Source organism: Erpetoichthys calabaricus, chromosome 3, assembly GCF_900747795.2.
Source record: "Erpetoichthys calabaricus chromosome 3, fErpCal1.3, whole genome shotgun sequence".
NCBI classification, from domain to species: domain Eukaryota; kingdom Metazoa; phylum Chordata; class Cladistia; order Polypteriformes; family Polypteridae; genus Erpetoichthys; species Erpetoichthys calabaricus.
Genome location: NC_041396.2, coordinates 186823312 through 186841080, shown reverse-complemented (window position 1 = coordinate 186841080; position 17769 = coordinate 186823312). Strand labels below are relative to the sequence as shown.

The window sequence follows — 17769 nt, the reverse complement described above, 5'->3', positions numbered from 1 at the left end:
TGGGGTAAACATTTTGAAGAAGGCTTTGTAAGAGGCATCGGCGGTTGTCCAAAGGTGTAAAATATTTGGCCATTTTGGTACACTTGAAAGCGACAACCGAACAATTTAGCGGCAGCCATCAACTCACATGCAGAACCATAGGTGAAGGGCTTAAGCATTTCACTCTTATAGTGCTCCTGTGTAGTATAATTATCTCCTGTACCGTCATCAGTCCACACCTTGAACCTGTCCCAGTCATTCAATACATAAGACACAATGTTCTTCCGGATATCATTTCCCATCGGGATTAATAAAGTATCTATCTATCTATCTATCTAATCTATCTATCTATCTATCAAGAGTGAGCCTGATATGGCCGTGCAATATGTAACATAGAGAATTTAAAAGGCAGGTGCCATCTCCGGGCATGGAAACCACTCGGTAAGTGACAGTTATTTGATCGATGGTGATCACCTCGATAATGGGGGTACAGTTGGAATGATAAAGGAAATGGGCACCTGAACAATGTAAACTAAGTCTAAAATACCTACACAATAACTATAATCATAATAAACGAACAATAAAACAGCGGAGAAGCCGTGGATTAAATAAAAAGGCTGCAGTTATCAGCAGGGAGACGTGAATACCGTGGCGAAGCAAGGAAAGAAATGAAGAGACCGGAGCGACGGACAGCCTTATATAGGCAGGCAGCCAACTACATGGCAGGCGTTGGGATGGGGGACCCAACGCCGCTTCACACGGCGACCGAGCTGCAGGCTATGGACATATATATGTACGTAAGTAGGATTCAGTTAGCGTTGGGAACCTGCGTACCAAATTTCTTGAAGATGGGCCCATAAGTAAAAAAGACCGTTGGAAAGTTCAATATGGCAGCCGACAGTGGCGTCATACCACCGAAATATGTACATACATCGGTTTCGGTTAGCACAGGGAAGCTGCCAACCAAATTTCGTGAAGATGGGGCCATAAATAAGAAAGCTTAACATGGCGGATGTTGCTGACCGTTATGACAGTTACGTGTGGAATTTCGAAATGAAACCTGCTTAACTTTTGTAAGTAAGCTGTAAGGAATGAGCCTGCCAAATTTCAGCCTTCTACCTACATGGGAAGTTGGAGAAACAGTGATGAATGAGTCAGTGAGGGATTTGCCTTTTATTAGTATAGATATACACTGTACAGTAATCCCTCCTCCATCGCGGGGGTTGCGTTCCAGAGCCACCCGCGAAATAAGAAAATCCGCGAAGTAGAAACCATATGTTTATATGGTTATTTTTATATTGTCATGCTTGGGTCACAGATTTGCGCAGAAACACAGGAGGTTGTAGAGAGACAGGAACGTTATTCAAACACGGCAAACAAACATTTGTCTCTTTTTCAAAAGTTTAAACTGTGCTCCATGACAAGACAGAGATGACAGTTCAGTCTCACAATTAAAAGAATGCAAACATATCTTCCTCTTCAAAGGAGCAAACAAATCAATAGGGCTGTTTGGCTTTTAAGTATGCGAAGCACCGCGGCACAAAGCTGTTGAAGGTGGCAGCTCACACCCCCTCCGTCAGGAGCAGAGAAAGAGAGAGAGAGAGAGAGATAGAGAGAGACAGAGAAAAACAAACAACCGAAAATCAATACGTGCCCTTCGAGCTTTTAAGTATGCGAAGCACCGTGCAGCATGTCACTTCACGAAGCAGCTGCACAGAAGGTAGCCAACGTGAAGATAATCTTTCAGCATTTTTAGACGAGCGTCCGTATCGTCTAGGTGTGCGAACAGCCCCCCTGCTCACACCCCCTACGTCAGGATCAGAGAAAGTCAGCGCAAGAGAGACAGAGAAAAGTAAGTTGGGTAGCTTCTCAGCCATCTGCCAATAGCGTCCCTTGTATGAAATCAACTGGGCAAACCAACTGAGGAAGCATGTACCAGAAATTAAAAGACCCATTGTCTGCAGAAATCCGCGAACCAGCAAAAAATCCGCGATATATATTTAAATATGCTTACATATAAAATCCACGATAGAGTGAAGCCGCGAAAGGCGAAGCGCGATATAGCGAGGGATCACTGTATATATTTATCCTCCTATCCATTTAGCCATGTCCGACACTTGGATACTCATCGCCATGCTTCTTTCAGTTGCTTAATGTTCATCCCGTGTCATTCTTGATGTTTTCCAGCCAATGGGCCTTTGGTCTCCCTTGCTTCTTTTTACCATTTACCATTCCAAGTAGAGCCTACTTTTCTAGTGTCACCCTCATCACATGACCAAAATAGGTCAGTTTCTGTCCAGTGATCTTGCCTTCCAGGGACAACTCTGGGTTTATATGATCAAGAACATCTTTGTTGGTGATCCTAGCTATACCTCGGATTCATAAAAGTCTTCTCCAGCCTGCCCCACAGCTTGAAGGCATCGACTTTTCTTCTATCTGTTTTTATGAATGTCCATGTTTCTCAACCATATGTTGCGATTGGGAACACAATGACAGTGAACAGTCTTTGTTTGATGGTGACCGAGATGTCCTTACACTTCCATATTTGGTCCATGCTCACCATGGCTGTGCACCCCAGTGTTAATTTACACTTGATCTCTGCTGTTGAACCACCACAGTCATCAATGAGGGACCCAAGGGAAACAAAGCTGTCACCTCTTCTATCACTTCATTGTTAATCTTTAAGTGGACTTTCTTGTTGGCGGTAGTCATGATCTTGGTCTTCTTGATGTTCAGGTAAAGTACCATCTTCTCGCTTTCTTCTTTCAGCTTCAGGATCAACTTCTTTAGGTCCTTCTCACTCTCTGCCAGCAGGGTAGTATCATCTGTGTATGTCAAATTGCTGATGGTTCTTCCACCTATTTTCACTCCAACACTCTAATCATCCAAGTCCAGCTTCCTCATGATTACTTCTGCATAGATGTTGAAAAGAAAGGAAGAGAGGATGCACCCTTGCACCCAAGTTATTGACAAACATTACATGCCAAAGGGTACTACAGTCACTAGTGCAAGTTACTGTGACTTGCTGGAGACCAATGTGAAGTCTGCTATACAATCCAAGCGGCAGGGACTGCTGACTCAAGGAGTCCTTTTGCTGCAAGACAAAAAAAAAAAACACCAAGGCTTGTCTGGAGAAACTTAAGTTTGAGATATTGCCATATCTTCCTTATTTGCCAGATGTGGCACCGTATGATTTCCACCTTTTTGGACCGCTAAAAAAAACATCTAGGTGATTGTTGATTGAAAACAGATGCTGACGTGAAGAAAGCGATGATTGTGAGTGATTGCGAAGACAAGACAAAAACTTTTATTCTGCTGGAATCCAGGTATTTCCAGGCAGGTGCCACAGGTGCATTGAGAAGGGTGGAGACTACATCGAGAAATGATATTATCAGTTTTGTTAAGATTCATTCTATTTTCTAATACATCTCATTTTCTAACTTTAGATTGACTCCCCCTCGTATTAATATCTGGTGTACTTCATGGTACTGCTTTCCCCAATATGTCCCATCTTAAGAAGGCTTTGGTTTTGTGGAATTCACAATAAAATCTTGTTTGTTGCTATTACAAGTATTTAACTAAAGTTTTAATATTTCAGAGATAATTGTAGTGAAATGCTATATATCATAAGGCTTATATCAGGAAACATCAATTTAGTAATTAACATTCTTTTTTTTCCTCCAAAACTGCTTATTTCAAAACTAGATCCTAGAAAACCTAATTCATCTCCAGCAGAATTAGATGCACAATAGAAACAAACCCTGGACAAGCACCACTCACACACTCAAATACACTCATATAAGATGAGTTTAGAGTTATCAATCAACTTGTTCTGCAAATCTTTGGGATACAGGAGAAGAAACACTCAAAGACACAGGGGAAACATGCAAACTCTATGCAAACGGTGTCCTGACTGGGGATTCAAGTCATTGGAGCTGTAATGTCACATTTCATGGAAAATAAATACATATTTTCTTCTTAAACTAAACTTTGTGCCAATAATGCCTTACAGTTTAAAAAAGTCTCCACTTAAACTATTAATTCTTCATTGGCATACTTCATTAACATGATAAACTGTTGTATAAGGACCTGAGATTTATTTTAACTTATATTACTATAACAAGCACACCTGAGAAAACTAATTTTTAAAACATTAAATAATGCCATATTCAGCATATTTGTACAAGTAATATAACCACAACATTCTCAAACTAGCTTAATACAATTCTGGGATATGGGATTAAACTTTTATACTAGAAATAGTGTAGAATCAGTGTGGAACTGTTGAAGAAAGCTTCACAAAAAATATGTTTATGTACAAAATTACTCCTTTTAGCAGACAGCTGTCAACCACAATCTATCTACTTCTACTGCTTTCCTGTAGATGTGATTTTATATTTCAGTGCAATAAAATAAAACTATAATTAAATCACCTGCACCTCAGTCTGGGCTTCAAAGTTGTGGACCATAGCCAAGTAGCATTTTAAATCTTGGTATTGCTAAGCTAGCATGTTACCAAAAAAAAAAAAAAAAACAATACAAGGTAGGATCAAGCAACCCTACTTTTACTCTCATGGGTGCTTTTTATTGCTGAAATGGCACCTTTTGTACAGTATAAATTCCAGAATACATAATGTTCATTAAAACTGATATAGAATCGAAAGGTCTGGAAATCAAAGCATTGTAGAAAGAGTTCATGTGAGGACGTTTAGAGTTGTCAGAAATGGGAAACACCAAGTTTCCACTAAGCGAATTTGCACCTCAAAATGGGTGCAACTTTGTGTCTTCAGCACCACACTCAGTTTATTAGATATGCTCAGTTTACAGGTAAGGGAAGCCACCCAAATTCATTAGTGTTATAGTGTTATACAGTATTGCAAGACATTCATGATTAGCAGCTAATATAGTATAACTAACAGTTCCATGGAATTCAGTTTCTTTTTTTTTTCCTGGGGTAGACAAATTGCACAAACAATGGCAAGCAGCAAAAAGGAAGTAACAGATTTATATTCCCTTTTCCATTTTATTCATAGTGCAATAAAGTAGTAAAGTTTGTGAATAACCTTTTTACTATAACACTTAAAGAAAAGGAGGGTAATTTAAAGGTTAGAAATGTACAACAAAATTACTGCAAAATAGTAATAAAGGTTCGCAATGATAAACATGAGGTTAAGTTACAGACACTGCCACATATCAATGTCTTGTTTTGTCTAAGCAAAGCAACCTCAGCTTTTATCTCAAAGAGGCACTTTATAACACAGAGAAACTTTTAAAAGATTAAAAGGTTTACTACTGCAGTCAATAAACCTCTTGAGACATAGACATAATAAAGTTCTCTTAGTTGAGATACTGGAGTCAATTAGTTGCTTGACTAATTGAGCTAATTGGACTGACTGGTATCTCTTGTATGTTTTCTCACAAAGCTGATGAAACTGAATAGGTCATGCAAAAAGTTAAATATTCATTAGGTCAGCAATGGATATGTACTTAATCTTTTTCTGTTTATATTGTTTATATTTGTATACTACATTTTAAATTAACAGAGCGTGCTAACCTGGTAAGTAAACGTTGCTTAATAAGAACAAGCTGAACTGATTTTGAACTGGACAGAAAATGTATCCTTAGTTTTTAAACATTTAGTAAGCCTTTGGATGGCTTTAATAAAATGAGATTAAAATGCTACAAGAAAGCAAAACTAGTCTCCACTATACTGTGCTGTAAGAAATTTACATATTGTATTTACTTTTCATTTTGTGTAACTGCTGTCAATATTCAATCTAGATGCAAAGGAGATGCTTAATGGTTAGGGTTAAAAATCAAGTGGAGGAATGGATGAAATGAACTGAGGAGGTAAATAGTCCTTTAAGGAATATGCAGGGTTCAAGTGTGTAAGGATATCTTGGTATATCCTGTTGGTACCTTTGGTAAAGTATGCTGGTTTACTTGCTTGGAAGTGATGAGAGTAGCTGTTATAACATACTATACCTGACTACTTCAGTAAAGACGTTGGAGAGGTAAGTATGAAGGTGAGCCACGCCACCACACAGATATTAGTTGTAGGCAGGCTAATTTTGATAGTACATTTCTTAAATTGTCATGATTTTTGTAACTTTGTGTTCGCCACATGCCTGTCCCTCCATTATGTGCATTAGGAAAAATAATGGCACACATTTTTCGCACCTTGGATTTCTCAACAATTATTACAGGTATAGAGATCAGCAAGATAACACTTTCCTATTACAAGATATAACCTACATATGATAGTACAATAACCAATCTCAACAACAAATCAGTACTCAAGGAAAGAGAGGCAACAGAAATTATATGTTTAAGCTCAAAGTAAATTGAACAGTTGGTACACTTACGCTCCTCTTCTTTAGGGTCCAGTTGTGTAACACTCACAGAGAGGCGATCCACTCTTTCCTGGAGGGAATTTACACGGAATGAGAAGGAGTGGGCTTCATTGAAGAGCTCGCCAAACAAGTCTTCTGCAAATTTACCTGCAAGAAAGGAACATCACATTAAAAGTATTTCAACACAAAAAACAATCTTTTCTCTGAAAGAGAAAAATGTGTATTTGAGGTTAGTCTGAAATCAAATAATAACATATTGTAAAGTAGGAACCTCTACATGAACATTTAATTAACATACTGTAAACTAATCGACTATGCAAATCTGATACAATATGACAGACAGCAACAATTTATTTTGACTCTTTATATTTAATTAAGTTTTGGACAGATTTGTGGTATATCAAGTCCATGGCTCAGAAAATGGCTGGTTTAAATAAATAAATAATTACCACACTTTGTGTGAGGGCATGGTAGCGTGGCGAGAGCGGTTCTCATGTGCAATGTGGGAGTGAATGGCCCTGCACTTAGTCACAGGTGCAGGATCGCTTGTGACCCTAATTGGTGCCAGGAGATACTGATTGCCGCAGCTGTGCCTCGTCCCTGCTTTAAAAGGGAAGCGCGAGTACAGGAAAAGGGAAGGAAAAAACAAGGAAAGAGAAAGAAAAAAGAAACCACAAACAGCTGAGAGAACAGCATTGGGGTGGAGAGAGAGAACGAGCCAGCCAGCCAGTATCGGGAAAGGCAGCGCGGTCGTTGGTCCCTTGATGGAGTGAAAGATCAGCGCTCTAGAGACTAATTGCTCAGAGAAGTGGGTGTGATCAATGGTGTCCTCTCCATTGATATGAGGTACATCGGTGTGAGCAAGAAAGAAGACAAGAGGACAACCGACCCTGAGCAGTCTGGCTGATACCGCTCGGGGCGGCCAAGAGCGGGTTGGGTTGGAGAGGACCACAGCTGTTGAAGTCTCCACCAGCTGAGCGAGCAATTGGTGAGCTGGGGAGACTAAGAGGGAGTTGCGCTGGGCTTGTCCATGACGGAAAGCAACATTGACCCAATCACTGTGATGTTTTTTTTTAATTCTCATTTTAAGTCCTGTTTTAAATCTCACAGATTTCCACTCTTTTATTAGGTTATTTATTTATTGCATTTTGGAGCATTGCACCTTTTTGAACACTCTACATTTTTGAAATGATTTTAATAAAAGCGATGAGGACCTTTACACCATCCCCTTGCTTTGTGTGTGTTGGTCCTCATCTGCCAAGCTTAGGTTATTGATGGTGTCGGGTTCAAAAGGCTCCCAAAGTGGGAGCAAGGAGCCCATCTGCAAAGTCACAAGACTGTGTCTGTAACTGCTGGATGACACTTGAAGAATTAAACTGGACCGCCTAGTGTACGGTTTGAAAAATTTCTAAACATTATTTCAGATCCTGGTTTTCACCTATATGTGTGATGCACTTTATCCACAAGTCACCTTAGCTACATTTTGACCCTATGTATAATATTAGACTCTTGGAAATTTTGGTAAGTGAGAGGACGCATAATGAGTGGACAAAAAGTGTACTGGTGACAATTTGTAAGAATAACAGATATATGCAGAATTGTAGTAACTACAGAGGGATAAAAATTGATGAGCAACAGCATGAAGTTATGGGAAAAAGTAGTGAAAGCTAGGTTAAGAAGGGAAGTGATTAGTAAGCAACAGTATGGTTTCATGCCAGGAAAGAGCACTAAGGATGCAATGTTTGCTCTGAGGGTGTTGATGGAGAAGTATAGAGAAGACCAGAAGGAACTGCATTGTGTCTTTGTGGACTTAAAGAAAGCAATTGACAAGGTGCCTAGAGAGGTGTTATGGTACTGTATGAGGAAGTCAGGAGTGGCAGAGAAGTATGTAAGAGTGGTAAAGGATTTGTATGAGGGAAGTGTGACAGCAGTATGGTCTGCTGTAGGAATGACAGATGCATTTAAGGTAGAGGTGGGATTAAATCAGTGATTAGCTCTGAGCCCTTTGTAATTTGCAATGGTGATGGACAGGTTGACAGACGAGATTAGACAGGAGTCCCCATGGACTATGATGGTTGTGGACGACATTGTGATCTGTAGCGAGAGTAGGGAGCAGGTCGAGAAGACCCTGGAGAGGTGGAGATATCCTCTAGAGAGGAGAGGAATGAAGGTCAGTAGGAACAAGACAGAATACATCTGTGTAAATGAGAGGGAGGTCAGTGGAATGGAGAGGATGCAGGGAGTAGAGTTGGCAAAGGTGGATGAGTTTAAACACATGGGATCAACAGTACGGAGTAACGGGGAGTGTGGAAGAGAGGTGAAAAAGAGTGCAGGCAAGTTGGAGTGTGTGGAGAATAGTGTCAGCAGTGATTTGTGACAGATGGGTACCAACAGGAGTGAAAGGGAAGGTCTACAAGACGATAGTGATTCCAGCTATGTTATATGGGTTGGAGACAGTGGCAGAGTTAAAGATTTGCATTGGGTGTGAAAGGATGGACAGGATTAGAAATGAGTACATTAGAGGGTCAACTCAGGTTGGATGGTTGGGAGACAAAGTCAGAGAGGTGAGATTTTCTTTGGTTTGGACATGTGCAGAGGAAAGATGCTGGGTATATTGGGAGATGGATGCTAAGAATGGAGCTGCCAGGTAAGAGGATAAGCGGAAGGCCTAAGATAAGGTTTAGGGATATGGTGAGAGAAGATATGAAGGTGGTAGGTGTAACGGAGCTAGATGCAGAGGACAGGAAGATATGGAAAAAGATGATCCGCTGTGGTGATCCCTAATGGGAGCAGCCAAAAGAAGAAGTAGTATAACATTAGATTCTTATACTTTTGCCAGCCTGACGAGCCAGTTTCTTTCCCAAAATTACAGATAATGCTATGAATGATTATTGTGATAAAAAAAAAAATGACTTCACCTATAACTGTGATGTAATTTAATCCAGCGCTTAAAGCTTCATTTGCAATCATGAGCTAAGAAATATAATTCATATACAGTATTAGGATTAATGGAAATTAGATCACCATTATTTGGTTCAGAGAACAATGACATCAAAATGTACAACAACAAAATAATAAAGATCCTGTTTTAAACTGAATGATTTTACTTAAAAGCTTCAGTGAAACACTTCTGCACCTAGGATAATGAAATTTCCCAAAGGTTCCAATGAACACATAAGTCCATTTTTAACAAGAAAATAGTTTTTCCCCATTTATTTACACATTTTTTTAAGATTTCAAATTACAGGAAAACCAGTCTGATATGCAGATCACCTTTTCATCAGCTAGAAAGTAAAGTGTCAGAAATCATTACACAGAATGCTGCAGCTGACAAGAAACAATGGCTCCATTCACACAAGAAGTCATCACAATCAACATAATGTACTTAGTAATATGTGATGAGTAATTCATTTACAAAAATAAGATACATGCTTACAGAATGTGAACACACTCAAAATTCCATTCACTATGATTTTTTTCCTCTGTTCTCAGAATTTTGCTCCTTATTTTGCCTTTCCACCAATGAGCTTCTCTTATAGCCTTCAGGGAGAAGAACAGTCACTGCAGAATGAAGAATACATTTCATACTTAAAATACTTTATTACTGATAGTTGCCTAGATAGATTTTGAAGGAGCTAGATTTAACTTTTGGCTATGGATCCTCTTGCTGCGTTTCTTTACCACGATTGTTGTTTCATATCCTAAGCCTTGTTTAAGATTCTTTGTATTCTGTAATACACAATTTTCAAGTAGAACACTTGAGGTGAAAGCTGTCAAGTCCACTTCAGTTGTGGCAACTGGACAAATAAAAGTGTCAGTTCAACTTTATACTTGCAAAGCGAAAAGGTAAAATGTTGACGCCATACATTTTATTTAAATTTTATCAAACAACCAAAGTGGTTTCTGAAAAGGGCCCTTGTGCATTTAAAGTACTTATGCTATCTTTGCTATGAATGAAAATTTGAAATTAAATCATAAGGTGCTACTACTGTTTATACTGTATAATATACATCTAGAGAATTTTATTGGAACTAAGGCAAATTTTATAATTTAAGATTTCTGTAAATTAATATTCAATGTATAGGCAGCAGTATATCAGTAGCAGCTGAGTCCCTAAGGACTAGAGATCGATCCCTAAACCAGTGTCTTTCTGTATCAAGCTGGTATTGTCTTCCTTATGCTGGATTCCTCCCAGGATTCTAGTTCCTCCTCATTTTAAAAATCTACACACTAAGTTGATTGAAAACAATAAATTTGTCCAGTATTAGTGTATACGGATGTTTTAATGAGATCTACCAGGATCCATTCAAGATTGACATAAGTGTATCCACACTGAACTGGTAATTGAATATTACATGTGATTATAGAGAAATTTATTATAAAGTGACATAGAATATTCTAAAACTTTATTTTACTTGCCAAGTCTTTTCTAATTTAATTTCTTTAATGCCTCTCCCTTTAATATTCTGGTGCTGTTCCTTTCAATGAGCTCTGCTTACATTTAAGTAATCAAATAACAAACTTCAGGCTCAACAAACCTTGCTGATTCCACTAAGCAGTCAATTAGCATTGCTGACTTGCTGGTGTAAGCTCTTTGCTGGATTCTGAAGGCAAACTGTATGGAAATTCTGGTATCTGAAATTAGACTACTACCATTCTCCATGGAGAAGGGAATGGGGCAGGTGAGAGACATCTCACTTTAATTAAACTTCCTAACATGAATGCCAAATCACTTATCTGCTTTTTCCACTTCCTTAAAATTCATGGAAACCCCCTCATTAACATAGACAACTGAGAGCACAGTCTCAGGTTCACAGATGGCACTCTCCAAATTATCCCCAGGCTGACATGCTTCAGATGATTTAACTTCTTCCCTAAAAACAATAACACAGTCAGTCAGTCATCTTATACATTTACTGACTTAACACACAGCCAAAATGACCTTTGGCAAAACCAAAATGTGCTGCATGGGATCTGAAAAATAATGAAAAACTAAAGAGAAATATCAAGTAACTCTGTAATTTCCTGGGCTACAATTATGCTACAACAGAAAAAAAAACTTCTGAATAGCTGAAAAGTAACAAATGAAACACAGTTTCATGATAAATGCATGCTAGAAATGTTATATTTACTTCTACCTTCTGCATAATTATTTCAATATGATGTCTTTTAAAGCATTTACTATTGCTATATGACACTTAAAATGATCATAAGTAATTAAATAAAAAAGTAACTCCATGGCCATTAAAATTAAAGCAAATATATATGTATATTCAAATTCAAAATAGTGCTGCAAGAATCCTGATGAGGGTGCGGAAATATGAACATATCTCACCAATCCTTCATTCACTTCATTGGCTCCCTATCCATCTCCGTATCGAATACAAACTCTGTTTACTCACCAGTGTACCCATGGAATGCTCCACAATATCTTAAAGAACTCCTTATATTACAATCCACTACAAGAAACCTCCGTTTTACAAATACCCACCGCCTTTGCCCCTCTGTGACCAAACTTCATACAATGGGTGACTGAGCCTTTGCAGCCGCTGCTCCACGGCTCTGGAATGCCCTACCAGAGAGCCTGAGAACACAGCAGATTGTAGGCTGTTTAAAAAACAGCTGAAGACTTTTCTATTTAGGAAAGCATATTAACAAGAATGCTATAATTATTGTTGTTTTATTCTGTGTTTTTATCTTGCCTTTGTTTAATCTTTTTATGTTGCACTTTGAGAATTACTGCTAATGTAAAGTGCCCCTATAAATAAAATGCATTTTATATATATATATGAAATAGTTTTTACTGTCAAATAATGCAAAGAGTACGCAACACATGTTTCGCCCTAATTCTGGGCTTATTAGGCACACACACTCACTGCACCCCCCTCTCGGTGAATACAACCTCGGACGTCAGTACTAAAGGCAAAGCCTCTAACGTTGCGCCATGGCATGTGGTTCGTTCATTTGACAGCATATAGATCGGGGTAATTACATTCATGGCATTCGTATTCTGAATCACAATCTGATTGTATGGGTGGTTACCTACCAGGTAATGCTTGTCAGCATTATTTGACAGTAAAAACTATTTCAACCATTCTATGATCTGCTTCTCGCAACTGAAAGAGGGCACCATGGCGGATGTTAGCCGACTTGCTAACCAACCACAAGCGTTACCTGGTAGGTAACCACCCATACAATCAGATTGTGATTCAGACTACGAATGCCATGAAAATATATATATATATATACACGCACACATATATACACATTATATGAATTGCTTGCCCATTCACTCATCTGCCCTTACTTGAAATATCATAACTGCACAGAACATTCTCAATCCAGCTTATTTCAATTCAGGTTTGCACGAACTACAGCCTGCAAACTGACTGGGGTGTCAGTACATCACATTATGCATACTGTATACCCACACCTGCATGTGGCTTTCATAATTAGAATATTAGAACAATCTAGATGAGAACATGCCATTCAGCCTAATAAAGCTCGCCTGTCCTATCCACTTAATTCTTCCAAATTAACATCAAGTTGAGTTTTGAAGGTCTCTAAAGTCGTACTGTCTACCAGACTGCTTTGTAACTTTTTTTTGTCTATGGTTCTATGTGTAAAGAAAAAACTTCCTAATGTTTGTGCAAAATTTACCCTTAACAAGTTACCAAATGTGTCCCCGTGTTCTTGATGGACTAATTTTAAAGAAATAGTCCTGATTCACTATACTAATTCCTTTCATAATTTTAAATACTTCATGTCTCCTCTTAATATTTTGCTTAAACTGAAAAGGTTCAGCTCTTTTCATCTTTCCTCATAATTCATTCCTTGTAGCCCTGGAATCAGACTAGACACTCTTCTGTGGACTTTTTCTAGTGCTGTTATGTCCTTTATGTAGCCTGGAGACCAAACCTGCCCACAGTACTCCAGTACACCAGTGTGTTATAAAGCTTGAGCATATCCTCCGTGGACTTATATTCTACACATTGTGCTATATAACCTAACATTCTGTTATTGTTCTTAATGGCTTCTGAACACTGTCTGGTAGTTGATAGTGTTGAGTCCACAATGACTCTTAAGTACTTCTCATAAGGTGTACTTTTGATTTTCAGACCTCCCATTCATTGTCTCATGTGCCACCTTATTAAATGCTTTCTGCAAGTCAAGATGATGAATTATTTAGAGGACACATTATAATTACAACCAAAGAGACAAACAGGTTGAGATGTATAGGTAGAAGCTGCAATTATAGAAACAGCTTATTTCAATTCAGGTTTGCAGGACATACCCTACTGGATACCATTAACCCAGCAGATTGAATAAACCATTGCAATGTCTGTGATCACATCATTTTTTAGTTGTTATCTGAATTAAATAGATAGATATGTAGGTGATAGATAGATAGACAGACAGACAGCAATTCCTTTGTCCCTGGTGGAAATTTTGCTTTTTACAGAAGCTCTTTAAATAAATAAATAAATAAATAAATATCTACATAAGCAAGTAAATAAATAGATGTACACACATACATTTTAGCCAGAACACACAGTGGAATGACAATATAGCAAGAAAATTTAAATTTTTGACTTGGCCACAGTCACAGGCAGTATGAAGATGTTTTGCTATTGGTATAAAGGACCTCCAGTAGCCTTTCTTGACATACTTTTGCTGAATAATTTGTTACCTGAAAGTACTCAGTGTTAGTCTGCCAGAGAAAAGATGTGCAGCATTGTTCAAAATGGCACTCAGTTTTGTTTTAACTCTCTGTTCTACTACCTCCCGGGATTCCAGAGTGCATCCTATAACGGAGATTGCCCTTTTAATTAGCCTGTTGATTCAGTGAGCCTAGCTTGAAGTGATGTTACAATCTCAGCACACCACAGCGTAGAAAATCACACTGGCTAGCATAGAGTTATAGAAGATGTCAAGGATGTCAATTCCCACATTAAAGGACAGCAGTCTCCGAAGGAAAAAGATCCTACTTTGCCCTTTCTTATATAGTTTCTCTGTGTTTTAATGTGGACCACCTCTGAATCCACCCCTTGAACAGTGATCGCACATAGAGACCGTTTGGTGCAGTGGAAGTCCATAACCAATGCCTTGTTTTGCTGTTGTTAAGAGGACAATTCTCTTTGCACCAAGAAACAAAGTTCTCCACCTGACTCCTATAATCTATCTCCTCCAATCAATATACCTCATAAGTGCAGATTCATTTGAGAATTTCTTCTTGTGACCTGGTGTTATTTTTATCGTTTGCGGCATACAGAACAAAGAGAAAAGGTCCTTGTGGTGCACATCTAGTGACTGAAAAGGCCATGGCATACTGAAAACACAGATGCAATGTTCAGAAACTCACAGATTGTCTGTGAATACTCAATGGATAGAAACATTATGCACTTCTGTTCGTACCTCAGAGGTTGTTGCTGACATTCATGATAGGATAGAAAGAAATCTACAAAAGTTGACATTGCAATTACCAAAACACACAAGCTGAGGTTTGCTTTCAAGAACATACTACAGTGCATGAAACTTTTCATTGCCGCTGGACCATTTCCAGCCCAGCCACTACAATAGTCAGTAATAATCTCCAACACCATACATGAATACTGAAATGACAAAATAACCTCATGTTGAACAATGGCAACTACAGACTCTAAAGGGTAGAAGCAAGCCTATCTATCTTATGCCTGCACTAATGAATCAATGTATACCTAAGTAGTCACGAACACCTATAATGTCAATTGTCCCTAACAATATGGTGCCTTGAAATGGGGGGGACCATATTGAAAAGGTGTTGTCATTTCTACATGGAGTGACTGAAACATATGCAAATACCTTAAACAAAAGTCTACAATGTGCACTTTAATCATGTCTGATTTTAAACTGTGGAGCAGAAGGGTAGATAGAGGAAAAATTTGTCTTTGTTCCAATCTACAAATGTATGAAAATTGTAATGGGAGTTCTCCTGGAGTTCTACTTTAGCTTAGAACAAAGAGCACCAAGAGGTGCTAATTTATTGAACTAAACGATGGAAAAAAATTATGAAAAAGGAGAACATCTTGTATCACATTAAAGATAATTATAGCTCCTATGTTAAGTGATCATTCATATTATCCTTTCAAAAATCATCAGCACAGGTATAAGCAAGAATTTATTTACCTTAAATTTACTAAAGCATACACTAAGCATCAATACTGTGATGAACCTCAGGAATCTGTTCCTTGTTTTGAATAATAATGATTGTTTTATTAACATTACATTTGCTTTTCACTTTCGTTTTTTTAGTAATATTCATGTAAGAAATAGGCATGCATAGAAATAAACTTTTACTCTTTTTTACTACAAAATGTCACGAGAATGGTGTTATAACTGAAAAAAATATGAACTTAGAAAAAAAACATTAAAAACCAATTATTCTACTTGCTTCAGGTTAGAACTAGTGCTGATAAAATATTAGAAAATACTGGTTAAAAATAATGGCCAGCTGGCGAGAGAGACACAGGTGGCTGAGATGGAAGAACAATCTGGATGGAGACGGAATGGGGCTGAGTCATCCTGAAACAGGACTGGAATGAAACAGGCAATCACCTTGCACTGTGATATTTCATTGGTCTAGGAGGTACATCAAGGAAGCCTGACTAACAAAGATGGGGTAAAAAAGAAGCTCTCTCTCTATACCATTTTCCAATCTGAGGATTAACTATAAGCTCTATAATAGAAAGTTAAATTTTGTGTGCATGCATGTGTGTGTCCAGGCCCTCTGTGCAATTTGATCGGTCATTTTGACTTTGGTCTGAATGGTCAGTTTGGCTTTGGTTGCTCAGTCAAACGTGCTTGAATTGGAAAGAGTCAGGTAAGGGAACATGACACACGCAATCGTACTGAGGAATGATGTAGGAGAAATTCCAAGAGTTGCCTTTGAACATGAGAAGTATTTGTAAAAACATGAGTGATATTTTCGTTGGAGGTAATGGAGGCCTGTCTACCACAGTACCATATAGTAAACCAGTCAACCAACACAGCTCACTCCAGCCACATGCCTCTTTTTTCTCTGTGCAGCTCATCTCTCTATTATAAAAAAATAATCCTAGAAAGACCTAGGATACGAGACGTGATCTTCACGTGAAGATCACGGAAGACTCTTAAAAGACCCGCAAGACGAAAAAGAGACTGGCCACGGAGCATCTCGTGGGGATGTAGAACATGAGATTCTTGCAAGACACACCCTGTTTACAAACTATATCAAATAAGACCCGGGCAGCAAAACACTCAGTCGTGTCAAGGCTTTGAGCACACACAGATCCAGGGCTCTCAGTGCATATAAAGCGTATAAGGACAATACATTATAGATAAAACGTCGACGACTAAGCGAAGAAGAAAGAGCAGCGCGGAGAAAAGAGACTCAAAAGCATTGGAGAGAAAAAAATGCAAAAAAGAAAAAGAACAATCGAGGTGCAAATTCAGAAAATAAGGAAAGTAATAATCAGCCCGGTACAAGTGGAATTGAAAAAAAAGCACGTCCATTCGGGCTCAGAATTAAAAAACAAAGAGTAAAAGACAAAGTAGAACTTCATAAAGATGTTCTCAAACGTTGGCGCTATACACATGAAGAGCAGTTTACAGATTATGAAAGCAGTGGAATTTGAAAGGCACAAAAAAAAAATGGCACAATACACCTGCAGAGAAAGGTAAAGAATATGAAAGCGGTAAAATTCGAAAGTATTGTAGCATCCCAGGCAGGTTGAAGCCTTTTTTTTTTTTGAGTGACTGTTAGGTCCGATTGAGGGAGGATGGAGTACAGCACGGAAGACTGACAGCGGAATATTGATTGATGCGATAAGGGGGGGGGGGGGGTTGGGACAGGAGGAGGGTTGGAGAGGGTGCTAGAAGGTTGTGTTTGGGGTTACGAAGTCGGCGTTCTTTTTCTTGTAAAACTTTTGTGAGACTTTACGACGTCTGTCTGTTTTTTTTTTTTTTTTTTTACTTCTTCTCTTTTCGAGCCAAATGCGGAGGTCGATACAGAATCAAAAAAAGATAGTAAAGATCGTATTAGCACAAACAAAAGGAAATTATTACTCGAAAAAAGGGAAAATAATCATCACGGACCAGGTGTAAGTGAAAACATAGCTGGACAAAGCAAGGTCAGAAATAAAAGACAATGAGTATAAAACAAAGTAAAATGTCATAAAGAGGTTAAAAAACAAGGGGGCCAAACACATGCAGAGCAGGTTAGACATAATGAAAACAGTGGAATTCAAAAGACTCAAAAAAACGTAGGCGCGAAACACATGCAGAGCAAGATACAGAATATGAAAGCAGAAAAAAAGGAAAGTGTCAAAACAAAGAAAGTAAACATCGCATTAGCGCAAACAAAGAGAAATTATTACTTGGAGAAATAATGAAAAGGCGAATAGACATCAAATATATGGAC

The 17769-nt window shown here is 38.3% G+C and overlaps 1 protein-coding gene across 3 annotated transcripts in view; it reads right to left on the bottom strand.

The window, feature by feature from the left end:
- wasf1 (WASP family member 1) overlaps positions 1 to 17769 on the bottom strand; it is a 554848-nt gene that overhangs the window by 198048 nt on the left and 339031 nt on the right. For all 3 annotated transcript variants that reach the window (XM_051925241.1, XM_051925242.1, XM_051925243.1), the window contains exon 4: positions 6345 to 6479. In XM_051925241.1, coding sequence (XP_051781201.1) covers positions 6345 to 6479 — 135 coding nt within the window. The remainder of the gene's footprint in view (positions 1 to 6344; positions 6480 to 17769) is intronic.